This window comes from Chiloscyllium punctatum, chromosome 3 (genome assembly GCF_047496795.1).
Source record: "Chiloscyllium punctatum isolate Juve2018m chromosome 3, sChiPun1.3, whole genome shotgun sequence".
NCBI classification, from domain to species: domain Eukaryota; kingdom Metazoa; phylum Chordata; class Chondrichthyes; order Orectolobiformes; family Hemiscylliidae; genus Chiloscyllium; species Chiloscyllium punctatum.
Genome location: NC_092741.1, coordinates 98,153,661 through 98,172,669, shown reverse-complemented (window position 1 = coordinate 98,172,669; position 19,009 = coordinate 98,153,661). Strand labels below are relative to the sequence as shown.

The 19,009-nt window shown below is 40.1% G+C and overlaps 1 protein-coding gene across 1 annotated transcript in view; it reads left to right on the top strand.

Moving 5' to 3' along the window:
* Positions 1-18,305, top strand: part of fndc4a (fibronectin type III domain containing 4a) — a 209,110-nt gene extending 190,805 nt beyond the window's left edge. Inside the window, exons 5-6 of the mRNA XM_072557248.1 lie at positions 352-485; positions 8,608-18,305. Coding sequence (XP_072413349.1) covers positions 352-485; positions 8,608-8,649 — 176 coding nt within the window. The 3' untranslated portion in view covers positions 8,650-18,305. The remainder of the gene's footprint in view (positions 1-351; positions 486-8,607) is intronic.
* Positions 18,306-19,009: the final 704 nt, after the last annotated feature.

Genomic DNA, 19,009 nt, shown 5'->3' with positions numbered 1-19,009 from the left:
TGTGTGCAGTTACAGAGGAACTGGGGAGTTACTTAACACTGTCACTGTTAAACACAAGCCCCCAAAACATATTTATTTTCTTTGTATTAGGAGTCATGAATTTAAGTTGAGGAGCATTGGTTACGTACTTACACAATGTAGCTGTATTTTCTCGACATTATCTACAATGCAGTATTCTATCCACGAAGTTGTTTTCCCCACAAGGACACGTGAGTGTAATTGGTGGAAATTGTGCAATTTGGCCATCCTTGTACTGTTTGATAGAGCCAACCTTTGATCTTCAGACATGCACTGTTAGGAATGTGTTTTTTTAACACATCACTGAACATGTTTTCCTTTGGTGTATTCCAGCTGTTATCGCTCTCTTCTGCAGACAGTACGACATCATTAAAGACAATGACTCAAGCAATAACAAGGAGAAGGCCAAGCCCTCATCAGAGCACAGCACGCCAGAGCATCCAACTGGTGGATTACTGCGCAGTAAGGTAAGTTCTACAAACAAACAGTGAAAATATGTTCCAAGGAATACCATCTATTTTTATTGATATATTCGATTCCATTTTAACGAGCACATATGAACTCACATTTGGAACTTTTAAAACCCAGAGAAACAAATTAAAAACATTAAAGGATTCAAGTTTAAATTTGAAATGTGAATGACTCTGTGTGCTGCTACCACAACTGCAGGGCACACTCCCATCACCCAATTGCACTGCCAGTGATGTCACTGCCAGGAAGGTGCTACAGTGAGGTATCTGCATCAAAGAATAGGAGAAACAAAATTAGTGTTTGTGAATGTTTGAAATAAATTCAAATCCTGGACTCATGATTTGTTCACTGTTCTACTTTTAATACTTGTTCATCCTTCACTGCTGTGTTGGCATGCTGTGTTAACAGTATCCAGGAACAAGTGAGCAAGGCAGTAAATGGGAGTGAGGCTGTGAGGAGGTGGGAAAGGGGTAAGCAGAGTGACGTGAGGCAGTGAATGTGGAGATGTTATGAGAGTCAACTGCCAACCAGTGGGGTTAGTGGGAAAACAGAGGTGGGAGTAGGGAGCTGAGGAGGTGGTAGTACAGAGCGGGAATGGGAAAGCAGGGGATTGAGAATGGCGAGTGAAGTGGGAGAACGGAGTGGAAAGTGGATGAGCAGGGTTCTGTAGATGCCAAGTAAGCAGGAGAGTCAATCGATGAGTGAGTAAGCAGAACACTGAGGACACAGCATCAAGAGGGAGAATAGAGCGGCAAGTAGAACTGCAAAGTGAAAGTAGTGAGTCTTTCCTGGCCATCTGTGGCATTGTGTATGTGCACTTAAGTGTAGTTTTTGTTAAGCTAATTCATGTGATGTGGTTATTCATTGGCTGGGCCAGTATTTATTCCTTATCCCTTGTTACCCTTGACATGGTGAGCTACCTTCCTCAACTGTTGTGATCAAGACCAAGAATGTTGTTAGGGATGGAGTTCCTGGAATCTGATGCAGTAACATAAAATAGCAACAACTTCCAATTCTAACATTCTTTGATGCCACCAGCAGTGCAAACTTCCTCCACTGGTGTCGGACCAGAAGGTCAATCTTATCATCAAAGGGGTTATGTACAATATTAGGAAGTCCAGCCTCTTGATATAACTTTCTAGGAAACATTAAAATTATGGTCATATACAAATTGGAATGCATTATAATGGCAGTTCCCATTTTCAGTTCCCTTTCCAGATGTAAAAGTGATCTAGTTGATCAGACATCTCTCAGAGAAATTGTCAGGCCTTCTTTTCCATAGAACTAGAGATTGTAAAGTTACCTTCTTGAACATGAAATAACCAAATAAAGGACACTGCCACACATGCTTTGAAGTTACAAAACAGAAATAGATCACAAGACTTGCTACCATGACTTACACAAGATTCCATCCAATCTTCCTCCCATTCTCTATAAATGAATTTTATGTTCTAACCGTTTCTCCCTCCATGTGGTTGCTTATTCTACATTCTCACCACACACTGGATAAAGACATCCCTCCTGAACTCATTATTGGATTTGTTAGTGACTATTTTGACTTTAACATCCCGGTTCAGGCCTCTACAACATTTAGAAACTAATTATGAATTTGGAAAAGGCCTAGAAGAAGGCACAGGGATTACACTATATGATTGACCTGTGCAAAAATTTGAAGCCAGCACTAAGCTTACTGAGTAGTTTGCATAACTAAGCATGGGCATAAAACCCACAAGTTCAAGGACCACTTAAAAGCGACCTATAAAAGGGGAGGTACCTTTTGGTTACGTATTAAAAGTTATGCCAATCGTGACTTCAAATTGGGAAAGAAACAAGACTCAATATAACAGGTGTGTACGCCAAGGTTCTCTGACACATCAAAAGAAGTCTTGCTGAAGGAAGTGGAAAGGACAAGAACAGTCCTTGAGCTTCAAGTGACCAGGAGACTCCACAGAAAAACATTGAAAAGCCCCAATGGGAGATACAGCTGGCATGATCAATGATGGCACCACATCTACAAGAGTATGCAAGATAATCAGTGATGCCATGCAATTGGCCAAGGTTAATGATGTATGTTTAAATGCCATGTCTTTACAACTAAAATATTAATCCCATAGGTTGTTCAATTCATCACATCTAGTCCACCCATATTCTAACAAACTCTCTAAATCATGACTAAGACTGCACATCCATAGTTTCATCTCACTTTTATGCACAGCCCACAACCCTTAAAAACTATAGTCATGTCTGTCTTGATTTCTTTCCCTCCCTTCAGTGTAATCCTAACTGGATGCATTTTTTTTCTCAGATATCCAAAAACAGCTAGTTGGTGGGTTAGTGGTCCAGGAGTAAAATGAAGAAGAATAACTGATTATGAAGAAACTCTATCCCTTGCTCTCGTACTCCAAAGAACCAGTTCATAAATCATCTCTAAACATTCAGTAGAGGTAGAATTGACATGTGGTGAGACACAAGGCCCAAACAGATTGCAGTTAGGATAGAGGGAAATTCTAGCAAAGGTGACAGCTAGCAGGAGGACAAAGTCACATATAGGTTCTGTTACAGAGGACTCAGATTCGAATTTCAATGGCCAAATGTAAAAGAAAGAATACACATAAAATGTTTCTGTATTGGCAAACAAGTCAGACAAAATTCATTATTTCCAGTGTGAAAGTAGCAGACAACCTGTTACCAAATTCATGGACTTTAGCCACCCAAAGCTGCATCATGGTAAAGCCTCAGCTGCTATTGTAGCATGTGCTGAAACTGCCTCTGTGTCTGGGTGCTGCAGTGGAAATTTGGTCCTAAAAATATGAATGTTCAGCAGGCTGACATAAATGGTCAGATTGCTGCCATCTTGTTTATATAGATGGCACTATATAATGGGACCTTGCTATGTTTCATAGTAGTCCACGTAGAGTCACCCTTGTGGCACTCCACCTCCAGTCTGAAAGCAACCCTCTACCACCACGCTCTGTCTTCTACCTTCAAGCGAGTTCTGCATGCAAATGGATAGTTCTCCCTGTATTCCTTGGGGAACCTTGTCAAACACCTTATCAAAGTCCATGTAGATCACATCTACCACTCTGCCCTCATGAATCCTCTTTGTAACTTCTTCAAAAAACTCAATCAAGTTCATGAGACATGATTTCCCACACACAAAGCCATGTTGACTATTCCTTTTTTCATGTTACTCTGAAATGAGAACTAGTCTTCGGTGAGACCTTCTCATTTAATGTTTTAGTTTCTTCCTCGGGGAATCCTCTGTGTATCAGACACTTTCTGGGACTGGCATGTTTGTGTCAAATCTCAAGACCCCAGTTACTTTAGCCCCAAGCTTCAAACCTGTTTTAAATACAATAGGGCCACAGTCTGAAAGGACTCAGTTAACCAGAGACCCTGTAAACATTGGTATAGATCATAGGCATCAACAACTGATGCCGGGACAATGGATATTGATAAAAATTATGTGCTGTCAATTGGACATTGAAGGAGCAGAAGACATTCTGGTCTTTTCACATCTCTGAATTTAAGTAACACATGTGCATACAGTGACACTGCAGCATAGGCAGCCTGCTACCCTGGTAAAACTGTATACTTGCTGCACCTGCTTAAAGCACAGTGGATGACAGACTGTGAGCTGTTATCTCCTTCAATCTGGAAGACGCGAGACATACACGGGTTCAAGGACATGTTAAATCATAGACAGTACCATCCTTAACCTCTGCTGAGATGCAGGTCCAAAAGGCAACAATTTCACTTAGCACATCCTTATTAAAATGCTCACTGCTGAGTTTGAAAATGTTATAATGAGCCATGAAGAAAATGAAGGGAGTAGCCTCCTGCTAAGAGCTCTTTGTCCCAACAGGCTTCAAGTCAAAGGGAATAGTTTAACTTGATTTCTGAAGATCTTCAATGAAACACAACATGGGAGACTGCTTTACAAGATAATGTTAGGTGCCAAGATATATGGTTTACTGACGACCTAAGGGGACAAGCATAGGATATTAGGAGAACTAAATTGTGAAGAATAGGGGTAAGGAAAGGATTCCTGCGGGAACTCAAGCTGGGACCTTTTCTGTTACCAGGGCTCAATTTTACAATCACAATTTAGACTGGTCATTCTCTGTTGTGTAAAAGATACTGCTATGGACTAGGCCAGAAAACTCAAAACATTCTTAAGCAGGCAGCCCCAGACATAACTTTACAATTTGTTTCGGTAAGTGTATAGTGAAAATTACCCAGAGTAAGTTAGCTAGGTTGAGTGCTAGAGTTTAAAACAGACAAAAAATTATTCACAAAATTATACAATGAAATACAAAGCACAGAATAAAGAGCACCTACAGAACTCAGTCTATCCAAGCTAGACTTAATTAAGCTATTCTGAATATACACAACAGTCCCAATAAGCAAAATCCTTTTAAAAAACAGTACAGCATGGACATAGATCCTTCAGTCTAACCTGTCCACGCCGATCAGATATCCCAACCCAGTCTAGTCCCACCTGCCAGCACCCGGCCCATATCCCTCCAAACCCTTCCTATTCATATACCCATCCAAATGCCTCCTAAATGTTGCAATTGTACCAGCCTCCACCACTTCCTCTGGCAGCTCATTCCATACACGTACCACCCTCTGTGTGAAAAAATTGCCCCTTAGGTCTCTTTTATCTCTTTCCCCTCTCACCCTAAACCTATGCCCTCTAGTTCTGGACTCCCCGACCCCAGGGAAAAGACTTTGCCTATTTACCCTATCCATGCCCCTCATAATTTTGTAAACCTCTATAAGGTCACCCCTCATCCTCCGTAGCTCCAGGGAAAACAGCCCCAGCCTGTTCAGCCTCTCCCTATAGCTCGAATCGTCCAACCCTGGCAACATCCTCGTAAATCTTTTCTTAACCCTTTCAAGTTTCACAACATCTTTTCGATAGGAAGGAGACCAGAAAAACGCCTTCTTCACTATCCTATCTACCTGCGACTCCACTTTCAAGGAGCTATGAACGTGCACTCCAAAGTCTCTTTGTTCAGCAACACTCCCTAGGACCTTATCATTAAGTGTATAAATCCTACTAAGATTTGCATTCCCAAAATGCAGCATTTCACATTTATCTGAATTAAACTCCATCTGCCACTTCTCAGCCCATTCAGGTTGAAGTTGAAGGGTGGAAAGAGAGAGAGAGAGAGTTTCCATACAGCTAACTGTTGAACTCTTCACCAGTTCAGGACTGAACTAAATTGTTCAGCTCAGCTAGAGAGCTGACCAGTCCCCTTTCTTTATACAGGTCTCTTCTAAAACATGACCACTTTGGCCTGAAGTCTTATTTGTTTAAATATTTGTTCAAAATCCTTTTCATCTCTGTACCTAACCAGTCTGATTGGAGCTCGGCCTGGTTTATTACCCCTCTGAGTATCCTTGAGTCAAGGAACAGCTTTCAGAGAAAAAAGGGACTAGCTTTGTGACAATACCATTTATTGACTCTCACTGGGTCATCATGCCAATCTCTGAAGTAACCAAGGGTGAACAAGCACAGCAATTGACTGTCCATTCCATTTTGGAATGATTAATTTCTCAAACTACTCAAATACGTGTTTTTTTTTTAAATTGCTCTATCCACTTCTCATCATTGGATTGTAAAATGTTTGGGAGTGCTTTATGTTAGGGATGAGGAGGTGGCACAATAGTAGAAGAAAAGACCACGATTGTGTGGAGTATACAGTCTGCTGGTGAAGGTGTCATTGCTTGTTTTCTAGCTTAATTTATTCATTGCCTTGAGCTTGCCAAAAGAAATCAAGATTGACGGGGTGGAGACTTTAATTTGTTGGCTGTTCATACAACTCCTCTGTTGTGTGCCCACCCATCTCAGTGCCAGATTGGACATGGCTCTTTATGCTGGGTTTGAGCAGAGTGGCAATGGCACAGAATCTCCTGCCCCCACAGCCCCTCAGTCATCGCCGCAGACATCAGATCAGCCTTCTTGAGAAAAAACCCGAGGAAAGCGACTGTCCCAGCCAGAATCCCCAGCCATGCATTCAGATCCTGTGCAGACCAACCAGCAGAAGTATTTGCTGACATCTTTAATCTCTTCTTGCTACAATCTGATGTCCCCATCTACTTCAAAAAGGCCACTATTATCCCAGTACCAAAGAAAACACTTGCAATGTGTCCCAATGACTACCACCAGGTGGCTCTGATCTCCATAATTATGAAGTGCTTTAAGAAGTTAATCATGGCCCACATCCATTCTAGCCTGACAGCCTACCTCGATCCTTTGAAACAGGCCCACAGCAGACACCATTTCCCTAGCCCTACACTCATCCCTGGAACATCTGGAAACTGAGGATACCTATGTCAGGCTTCTATTTATCAACTATAGCTCCACCTTCAACACTATAATCTAAACCAGACTAATCTCAAAACTCTGAGATCTAGGTCTCAACTCCATCTCCGCAACTGGATCATCAACTTCCTGACCTACTGACGGCAATCAGTGAAGATAGACAACTGTACCTCTTTTGCAATAATGCTCAACACCAGGATGTATACTCAGCCTCCAAATGTACTCCCAGTATACTCACAACAGCCAAATTTCACACGGATGCCATCTATAAGTTCGCTGACCACACCAACATTGGAGGTCAGATATCAAACAACGATGAGTCAGAATACAGGAAAGAGGTAGAGTGTTTGGTGTTCTGATGCAATGATAACAAACTCTCAATGTTGGTAAAACAAAAGAACTGATCATTGACTTCAGGAAAAAATGGGGCCATCACGTACACTATCTACATCAATGGAACTGAGGTGAAAAGCTTCAAGCGCGTTAAGTTCCTCAGAGTTGCAATAACCAACAATCTGCCCTGGATGGTCAAGAAGGCGGCACGGTGGCACAGTGGTTAGCACTGCTGCCTCACAGTGCCGGAGACCCGGGTTCAATTCCCACCTCAGGCGACTGACTGTGTGGAGTTTGCACGTTCTCCCCGTGTCTGCGTGGGTTTCCTCCGGGTGCTCCGGTTTCCTCCCACAGTCCAAAGATGTGCAGGTCAGGTGAATTGGCCATGCTAAATTGCCCGTAGTGTTAGGTAAGGGGTAGATGTAGATGTAGATATACATGTAGGGATATGGGTGGGTTACGCTTCGGCGGGGCGGTGTGGACTTGTTGGGCCGAAGGGCCTGTTTCCACACTGTAAGTAATCTAATCTAATCTAATCTAATCTTATCTAAAAAAGGCACAGTAACGCTTCTTCTTCCTCAGGAAGCTTAGGAAATTTGGCATGTACACAGGGACCCTCACCAACCTTTACAGATGCACCACTGAAAGCATTTTGTCTGGGTATGTAACAGCTTGGCATGGCAACTGCTGTGCCCAGGTCCACAAGTAAATGCAAAAGGTTGGAACATAGCCCAGCCCATCAGAAAAGCCAACCTCCCATTCATATACCCCATCTACATCTACACAGAAAAGCTACCAACATCAGCAAAGACCCCTCCCACCCTGGTAACACCCCTTCCAACGTTTTCCATTAGGCAGAAGATATACAGAAGCTTGAACAGATGTGCCAACAGGTTCAAGAACAGCTTCTTCACTGCCATTATTAAACTGCTTAATAAACTTCTCTAATTTCAAATCTAATGTTGATATTGCTTTTGTGCACCTCCTGTGCAGCCATAACATTGTATGCTTCACTTTGTGTAAGCACCCTCTGATGCGTATGTCCTTGTATCTTAAGATCTGCCTGTACTGCTCGCAAGACAAATGCTGTCACTGTACTCAGGTACATGTAACAACAATAAATCAAATCAAATCAAATCAAAGACCCTATTTAGGCTGGCAACTGCCAATTGACCATTTTACATTTAATTTAGGATGTTGGGAGCAGGAGAGAGTGGAGCACTCGGGTTCCATTCTATTTGATTCACCCTGTCAAAGTTCAGTCCCATATCACAGGTTTCCATTGCTTAGTAATGGCTTTTATTCTGGTGTTTTCTCCCCCAAACTTTCCTCTAAATATCTAAGACTTAAGAATGTGCTTTGCTCCCAAATATTTCCATCAAAGTGAACAAAGAATTGTCTACAAGACCTTGTAACATATGTTTGATTCTAATTTTTTTCCTTGTTTTTAGTTCCAAAATAACACACCATCAATTAACATCATTGAAGTTTGACTACTGCGGTACGACTCTTCAGATGGGACAAGAACGAACAGACTAAAGGAACATTGTCTAAACCTGATGAATCCATATTTTACACCAGTTCCATTAAAACCAGTTCTTTATGCTTAAAAGCATGTCATAGCCAAGGCTTCCTCTCCTCAAAGGACCTGCATGGATATTAAGGCCGTGCATGAGGAATTCCTTCTTCAGCATAAAGGGCCAACAAAGGTGACCCATGCAAATGATATCCAGAGACATGCAGTATTGGCTAAGATCTACATGAAGACTGCAAACATCAGAGCACCCTACTCCATAAAGATCCCACTCTCATTAATTGGTTTACCAATCTAAGATTCTTTGTCAAGAGTGCGGTAGACCGACATGATGGTCAGCTCAGGAACTCAACACCTGGAAAGAGCTCAATTATGAAATAGCATGGTTCCAGATATATACTCAGTGAATTTCCATGCACCTAATAGATTGAGTAGGTGAGGAAGCACCAGCAAGCTGACCAAGAAGATTTTGTAAATGTGTCAGTGATACTCAAATGGATCTGTCCAACTTGGAAGAAACTCTTGAGTTGAGATTCTAAATATCAGATTATATAGAACATTTCTTGTTTTGGCAACAGCACACACTGGTTTATTTTTCCTTTGTTTTGGATTCAAGACACATTATATATGGAGAATTAGTTTGATTCCCATTAGTTCCATTGAAGTCAAAAACAACTTTAATTACATTCATGTTTGAACTGTTATATTGATTCATAATATTTCTGACAGGATGATTAACTCTAAAAGGCGAAGAGTACTCCCTTAATTAATAGAGTTAGTACTCCTATTTATACCTAGCAATTGAGGTTAAAGTATTCATTTTAAAACAGCACCTTGCATAATCATACAGTTGTACTTCAAAATAGTAGAGTTGAATGAGGATCTTCTCAATGTTAGGGGATCTTTTGACGCTGTATGGCTCAAGAGGGAAGGCCACTGAGCTGCTTAAATGCCACTCTGTAGAAGCGAAAATTCCTCATGTTAAAGGCAGAGTCAAAGGTAGAAACATCCTCTGCAAGAGATGAAGTGCCTGACGTTGAAAATCATTTTGCCTGCCATGCTTCTAGCAATGCAAAATGTGTGACTGGAATAGCATATAAAGCTGGCATTACAGTTCTAAACTTCAACTATCATAATTTATTTATGATTTTCTCCTCTGGTTCTGTTTTCTTCATGTTTTCCTGATATATCTGCTATTTTGTGACAAAGAGCAGTCTCAGGAAACTGTTACATTTTGTTTTGTAACTCGATTCACCAGGGAAATTGCCCTCTGCTTTTTCTCCCCAGGCCCACCTGTGTGATAGGGACTGAATCTGGGCTATGCATATACCTGACAGTCAGGGTAGTATAATTGGCTGGGCGGCTGGATTGTGATACAGAGTGGAGGTTCAATTCCCACACCAGCTGATGGTACCATGAAGGACTCTTTCTCAACCTCTCCCCTTGCCTGAGGTGTGGTGATTCTCAGGTTAAATCCCTACCAATCATCTATCTCTAATGAAAGAGAAGGCTTACTTTACCTTTACCTGGCAACATTGGTTATATCAGAACGACATGGAGATCAATTTTCTATGATATCCTAGTGCAGGCATTGAGTCACCTGTGACATTTATCAACATTTAGCCAATACTAGATGGAGATAGTAAGTACCATAATGGAACAAGGCTGGTACACGAGATATTTAATAAACCCTGGCTTATAGTCCATGCCATGAGATGCTCTGTAAATTCATTGTTTATGTTTTTCTTTTATCTTCAGCAGTCCCAACAGACAATATTGCTTTGGAGCAAGTGGTAAATATTGAAATTGACAAGATGCATTATTGACGTGTAAAAGGCCTGTATTGGATCATCTGCTTATGAGAAATTTATTTTTCAAATGTATTTTTCAAATTTATTTTCATGGAGATAATATCCCATTAATGTTTTTCATCCTTTATTGATTAATTGAGACATGAACTTTGAAGTAAGATTGAGAACTGTAACTTCTGAATGTCAAATTGGACTTTTTGTTAACGCTTACTGTGCTATTTTTAAACTGTAGTGTTAAACTGTTTAACCTCGATGTATTAATACCTCCATCAGAAGAGCAGAGAGAGGAATTGTGCTCAAATGCAGTAAGCTAATAATTTGTCACAAGTGATTTCAGACAAATTGTTCTCACTGAAAGTAGTACCATATTGATACACTGGTGTAGACTAGTTTACACAAAGGAGATGAGTGCCCACTACAGTAATTCTTTATTTTACATTTGAATAAACATCCCCAAAGGTGACATTTATGACAAATGTTTCCACTGAAATTGAGTGGAAAAAAAAGACCATTCATCTTCTTACTGCAGGCCAGAGCTCACCAATAATGTCTCCCCCATTTCAAGCAAATATGGTATATTTAATATACCACATTATTAGCTGAGAAGTGGAAAACATTTAAACACGCATAGTATGAATTCAGTTCAGACTTTGGTTACACACTTTATTTTTTTCCAAATATAACTTATAAACGTAATTCAAAATTGCCCAAGCTCTTCATTGAACATTGAGAACACCAAGAATCACCTGTAGATCTATGCATCTAATCCTCAAGTGGGCATTCTTGTCCAGTGAGATTCCAGCTGAGAACAGAGCCTCGTATTTATCTACGCTATCTTCAATTAAATCCTATTCATTACCCTCATCAATGCCATACGATTGCAGCACACGTGATGTTTACATATTTGTTTTTATTATTAAACGCTGTTAATGAAGAATTTGGATAGTGCCTATCCAATAGATTTCCAGTCTTCCACAATTAAAAGTTAGAGGCCCTGAAATTCCTGAGTGATACAGCTACAGCTATTTACAGTTATTTACAGCTATTTACAGCATCTCTTGAGGAAATTATACCAGAAACATGATAGACAGTCAATGGTAGCCAAATGGTGCATCCAGGCTAGGCGATTTAGGAATCTTCATGGTAACTGCAATGTGCCTTTTGAAAAGTGTCCTGATCTTGCTGAAGAAATTAGGTAGTAATGTACACAGGGGATGTTCTCAAAGGGCTAAATAGACTTTTTGATCCAAAAAGCTGGATTAATATTCAGTTATTTTTTGTGCCTGTCTGATATCACATATATCTAAAATACTTTCCTTTTCACTTTTAGTCACATATTAAGGTTAAATCTTATGTATGCAATGAGAGAGATGGGGAAGGTTGACCACTGGTTTGAGCGTGAGTGAGCCTTTTGCTTGCTGTTGGGTTAATGCCAGCAGTCGTGGAATGAATCCTTTCAGCAATCATTATTTGCCCTCTTAGAAGCCTCATATATAGTAGCAGGGCAGGGAAAGCCTGCCATGGGCATTGGACAGTCAGAATGGAAGTAGGAAAGTGGTAGAGACCCCAGCTGCCACCCTCCCATCTGATTAAATGCCTCTATCTCACCATATTTACCACCAATATGGGCAGAAGATTCTTCCCTAATTTCTTTTCAGTTTGTAAATTAAAGTACATATCTTGTAATAGTTTTTTTTAAATGAACTGTAGTTCAAGAGATATATATGGGCATAGATGTTGTTCCTGTCCTGTGGAGTTGCATTTATTATTAGATCAGCTTGGAACAGGTTAAAAAGATTAACAGTTATTTTATTATTTTATTTTCACTGCTGCATGTGATTATCACCCTCATATTTTATTCTGAAAATAGTATCCAGCAATCAATGTTTTTCTTCTAGGGAAAAATATTTCCCAATGTACTTGTTCTCCGTATACTTGAATGTGATCAAAGTAACAGTGTGTAAAAGCATTTAGAAGCCTTTTTAAATTCAGAATCCAGCCACAAAATGATCCCAGTTACCACCATTTGCTAAACCTGGGAAGATATGTTTGGCTTCTTTTCTCTCCTTTTATATTTTAAAATAAATGAAGTGATCATGGTAGGATTGTGCATATACTGGCAAATTGTCTGAGGCTAGGTATTGGTCAGCCATTAGATAATGGTAAGTCTTTCAATACCTGTCTGCACCAATATTATGTCATTACCAGAAAGCCACTATTACCTTTTGTAAAAATCCATCAGATTCACTAATATACTTCAGTGAAGGAAAATCTGCCATCCTCACCTGGTCTGATCAACTCTAGACCCACAATAATCTGTTTACCTCTTAACTAGGCTCTGAAATGACCTAAAAAGCCACACAGTTCAAGGGCAATCAGAGATGGACAACCAATGCTGTCAGCACTACCACATCCAGGGAAAATATAATTTTGGAGAGAGGTTAGCATACCTGCGACTCATTTTCTACAAAGGGCTATAAGGAAACAACCTTAAAACAATTTTATTTTTCTAGTTTGGTGGACTTGAGCTTGAACCCTCCAAGTAAAGCCTTCACCTTTCCTTTGGACCAGCTTCTTTCCACAATAAGCTTAACAGCTGCCAGTCGTGAGAGAACAGGAAGAAGTGTTCGCAGTTCAGTTGTCACTGTTCATTTTGTCAGAATTCCTCTGTTCCAAATTGGAGCAGCTAGGTTAAAGGATAAACACCCCAATCTATTTTCTGTCCCACTTCTTCTGAAATTGTGCTGGGTGTGTTTACTGAAAAGGACTGAGGATATTCGGCCTTCACAGTAGTTTTCTCTACTTTAATATCATGCAGGAAAACCTCAAACATTAATACTCTTAATGCCCTTGAACTGTGTGGCGTTTTAGATCATTTCAGAGCATAGTTAAAAGGTAAACAGATTATTGTGGGTCTAGAGACCTTACCAAATGTGAGAGCATTTAAATTTGATGGAAATAAAAATCGAGAGAGATTCAAAACTGGCTGCTGACTTTTTGCCACAAGGTCACTCAAATGACTCAAAGAGAAGACCAACCCCCGTTAGTTCACAGAATGCAGGTTTGTTCTTCACCTAAAAGTATTCAAGTTATTTAGAAATAAAAACAGGAGAAACTCAACTGGTCGCACAGCATCTGCTGAGAGAAAAACAAAAATAGTGTTTTGAGTCCTGTATGATTCTTCTTTCGAATCTGAGACCCTTTTCAGAGTCCTTTGGTGATCATCGCACACTGCAGACCTACAGAATTACTGTTTCAGTGTTCTTATGGACAATTGGACTCAGTGAAGTAAAATATCCTTTTCTTATTGCTCGCTTCCCTTTTACATCATTATCTAAAAACCTGAATTTTCAGCTCACAGGTCTGATCTCACTGTGGTCCTATTCCAAGTCACAACAGAGTCAGAAATATTAAGAGTCAACGCCAGTATTCACTGAGTATATGAAGAATAGCAACTATCTGAGAAATTAAACAGCAATGTGGATTATTGCATTCAGGATTGGAGAATGGAAGGTAATTAAAATGGAAAGAAACATATAAATCTAGGCAAGAAGTTTAAATAGTGGTTATCACACTGTTAGACTATTCCATCAACAGTTACACCTATTTTGAAGTGGTATTTCTCCTTTTAAGTAACATCACAATAAGATAAATTGCCAGTTTTGGAGGTAAAGGGTAAACATTGATTATAGCACCAAGGGCACCTGCTCCACTTCAAAAGTATCAAGGGATTATTTATATTCATCACAGACAGTGCAATCATTCAACTGAAGGACACAAAAGCAGGCACAAATGTCAGCTACAAATGCATATTTTAATCTTGAAAATGATCCTGGAAACATAACTATCTATTGCTGAAGCAGGAATTTTATTGTTGTATTGAGCAAGGTTGGCATTTGAAGGCTTAGAGAATTTAACAGGTAATCATGGGCCTTGAGAAACTTAATAGCTTCAATAAGGCAGGGACACATTTAGTGAGCCCTCTTGCAATCCTGGTGGGTGGGGGGAGCATGCAAAAAAACACGTGGACTTCTCAGAATCACAGAATTATAATGGTGCAGAAGGTGGCCATTCTGCCCATCGTCCCTGCACATGCTCTATTATCTAGTGCCAATTGTCCACCTTTTGCCCATATCACGGTGCACCATTACTATCCAAATAACTATCCAGTATCCTTTTGAATGTCTAAATCAAACCTGTCTCCTCCACATTCCCAGGCAATGAATTCCATAATCTAAGTACTCAGTGTATGAAAAAGATTTTTCTCTTATCACCCTTGCTTCATTTACACATCACTCTAACTCAATACCCATTTGTTCTTGCTTCTTGTATAAGCAGAAATAAATTAATCGTCTCTATTCTGTCGAGCCCGCTTATGATTTTGAAATCGTCAGTCAGATCTCCCCTCAGCCTTCTTTTATCTGAGGAGAACTTCTTCAATCTATCTTCATTGCTGAAATTTATCATACCTAGAATCATTCTAGTAAACTGTTTCTTTACTCTCTCCAATGCATTCAAATTTTTCCCCTCTCATCTTAAACCTATGCCCTCTGGTTTTGGACTCCCTCACCCAGGGAAAAAGACCTAGGTTATTCACTCTATCCATGGCCCTCATGATTTTATAAACCTCTTCGATACTCTAGTGGATAAAAGTCCCAGTCTATTCAGCTTCTCCCTGTAACTCAAACCCTCCAGTCCTGACAACATCCTTGTAAATCTCTTCTGCATCTTCTCAAAGTTTAACAACACTAACTTCTACTGTCCCACAGAGCTAAGATTGTCCCGCAGGTAAAAATGTAAACAAAATAGCTCCAAATTGCTCTTGTCTGCAACATAGGAAGCAGGAAAAGGATGAGGCCATTCAGCCCTTCAGACTATCTCCACCGTTCTGTTATACCATGGCTGATCTTCTACCTCAACATCCTTTTCCCAAAATACCCTCACAGCCATCGATGCCTTTAATACCTAGAAATTGATCGCTCTCTACCTTGAACATTCTCAGCAGCTAAACTGCCACGGCCTGTAGGTTAGAAATTTCACTACCTTCTAAATGAAGAACTTTCTCTTCGCCGCAGTCCCAAATGGTTTGCCCGTTATTCTAAAACTGTATCCTCAGTTCTGGATACACCAGCCAGGGGGAGCTTGGAGTTGAAAATCAACTATCATCAGTATTTGTGATGGTGAATAACAAGTTATTAAATTCTTTATGAATATAGTGCTTATAAAGAGAGTTGAGAAAAAGTCATCCTGATCAGTCACAACACAAATAATGTCAGGAACATTCAATCAATAGTTTTAGAATTTGAAACATAGAAGATTTACATCTCATCAAGTCAGCATTAAGCATAAAGTGACTATGCAGCCTCATCATACTTGCCAGCTCTTGCCATTCTCATAGTCCTTTCTTCAAATTACACTTTTTAAATGTTTTTTTTCCCTATACCACCCTTTGACACAGGGAATTCCTTTCCCCACCATCCTTTTGGTGAGGAAATAACTCAAATTGCTTTCTAATAATTTTTTCAGTTACTTTGCATCTATACCCCTCTGCTAAGAGGAGATAGGTTCCTCTCATCCATTGTGTCTAAGTGCCTCATAATTTTTTATACTTCAAATAAATCTTCCCAATCTCCTCTATTCCAAAGCAAACAATCCCAAACTATCCAATCTTTCCTCATAGCTAAAATTCTTCATCCTAGCAACATCCTCATTCATCTCTTCCATAATACCTCGTTCCATCAGTTTCTTCTTGTAATGCAGGTGCTCAGTACGTGAGTGTGATGTAATTAGTATTTTATGCCACCCTAGCATTACTTAACATCTGCCCTCATCTCGACTTGTTTGCTGCTGACAGTCTTTTCTGTGCCCCCGTCAATTCCCAATTCTATTATCCATATGCCTTAATTTTACTCACTTGAAAACAATAATTTAATTATTCTTTATTATTATATTAAATCTTAAATTGCCTGCATTGATACTCAATATTTTATGTATTGCATTAGCATGTGATTAAACCCTACAATGCCATAACTAATATTTAGTGCATTGAATCCTACAATGAGTGCTATTTCATATATTAAATCAAAAGTTGTCCACACAGATATTCAATCTTGTATGCTCAAACTAATATTACATTTTACATTGCCAGAGATATTTAAATTTTCAAAATCTTGCGATGTCATATTGCTATTTAATAATTTAATTATGTATTATTTATTCTGATATTTTAAGATTTTCTTTTCAACTTGTTTTCTGGCTTTAGCTTCCCTTTTGTACTTGTGGGGGAGATATGCCGAGCCATAACGTTTAAGGTCAAAAACAATTCTGCTGATTCTGATAGGTCACACCATTTCATGAATGCGCAGTCTTGAGTTGCTAGATTTGTTCAAAATCTGTCCCATTTAGCAAGTGATAGGGCCACACAACATGATGGAGGGTATCCTCAAAGAGAAAATAAGATGTTGTATCCACAAGGTCAGTGCAGTGAGCTGTCCTACTATTAATGCCATGGTTGGACACTCCACAACAGAAAGATTGGTGAGGACAAAGTCAATAGATTTTTTTCTTGTTTTTAGTTCTCTCTGAACCTGTCACAGACCCAGTCAAACAGCAATGTCTTAAGGACTTGGCCAACTTATTCAGAAATAATGCTACTGAGTCACTTTTGATGACAGATTCTGAAATCCTCCATCCAGAGTACATTCTGTATCTCTGCCACCCTCAGTACTTCCTCCAACATGCGGGAGTAATGATTCATCTGCCAAGGTGTGCAGATAGTTGGTAATCAGCAGGATGTTTCCTTGGTCATGTTTGATCTGATTCCAGGAAACTTCATGGGATCTGGAGTCAATGTTGAGCATTTCCAGGCCAACTCCTTCCATAATTTCTCCCAAGGTGACACTGTCTCTGAATGGAAAGGACATACCCAGGGATAGTGAAGGTGGTGTCTGTGACATTGTCTGCAAGTTCTGATTTAGTGAGTATAAGCATGTTAAGCTATTGCTTGACTAGTCTATGGGTTAACTCTCCCAATTTTGGCACACAACCCCAAAAGTTGGTGAGGAGTACTTCAAAGGGCCAACAAGGCTGAGTTTGCTCACTTCATTTGCTGTGCCTAAGTTGATGCTGTGTTGTTCCTTGGTTTCATTCATTTTTTAAAAAGACTTTCTAGCAGTTTAATAAGGTTGAATGGCTTGCTCGGCCATAACAGAGGTCAATTAAGAGACAACCACATTGCTGTGAGTCTGGAGTCACTGGTAGGCCAAATGAGGATAGCAGACCTCCTTCCCCAAATATCATTTAGTAAACCAGACGGGTTTTTGTCACAACTGACAATTTTTTTTTGGTTACCATTTGGCTAGCTAATCATATTCTGCTTCCTGCATTCCATATACAACTGTTGAAAGAACAAAGACAGAGAAAATTATCTGTAAGCAATGTGAAGAGAAGAACAAAACATCAACATCAAAGGGAAAAGAGTACAATAAAAGCAAGGTTTTTGTTTTTTCAAGTTCTTGGATCACTGGGGTATATTTTATGGTAACCATAAATTCTAGTGATTAACGGCTCCATTTCGAAATGGCAGGCAGTGACCAGTGGGGTACCGCAGGGATCCGTGCTGGGACCGCAGCTTTTTACAATATATGTAAATGATATAGAAGATGGTATCAGCAATAACATTAGCAAATTTGCTGATGACACAAAGCTAGGTGGTAGGGTGAAATGTGATGAGGATGTTAGGGGATTACAGGGTGACCTGGACAAGTTAGGTGAGTGGGCAGATGCATGGCAGATGCAGTTTAATGTGGATAAATGTCTGGTTATCCACTTTGGTGGCAAGAACAGGAAGGCAGATTACTACCTCAATGGTATCAAATTAGGTAAAGGGGCTGTTCAGAGAGATCTGGGTGTTCTTGTCCACCAGTCAATGAAGGCAAGCATGCAGGTACAGCAGGTCGTGAAGAAGGCTAATAGCATGCTGGCCTTCATAACAAGAGGGATTGAGTATAGAAGCAAAGAGGTGCTTCTGCAGCTGTACAGGGCCCTGGTGAGACCACACCTGGAGTACTGTGTACAGTTCTGGTCTCCAAATTTGAGGAAAGACATTCTGGCTATTGAGGGAGTGCAGCGTAGGTTCACGAGGTCAATTCCTGGAATGGCAGGATTGCCTTACACGGAAAGACTGAAGCGACTGGGCTTGTATACCCTTGAGTTTAGAAGACTGAGAGGGGATCTGATTGAAACGTATAGGCTTATGAAAGGATTGGACACTCTGGCAGGAGGGAACATATTTCCGTTGATGGGGGAGTGCCGAACCAGAGGACACAACTTAAAAATACGGGGTAGACCATTTAGGACAGAGATGAGGAGAAACTACTTCACACAGAGAGTGGTGGCTGTGTGGAATGCTCTGCCCCAGAGGGCAGTGGAGGCCCAGTCTCTGGATTCTTTTAAGAAAGAATTGGATAGAGCTCTTAAAGATAGTGGAGTCAAGGGGTATGGAGATAA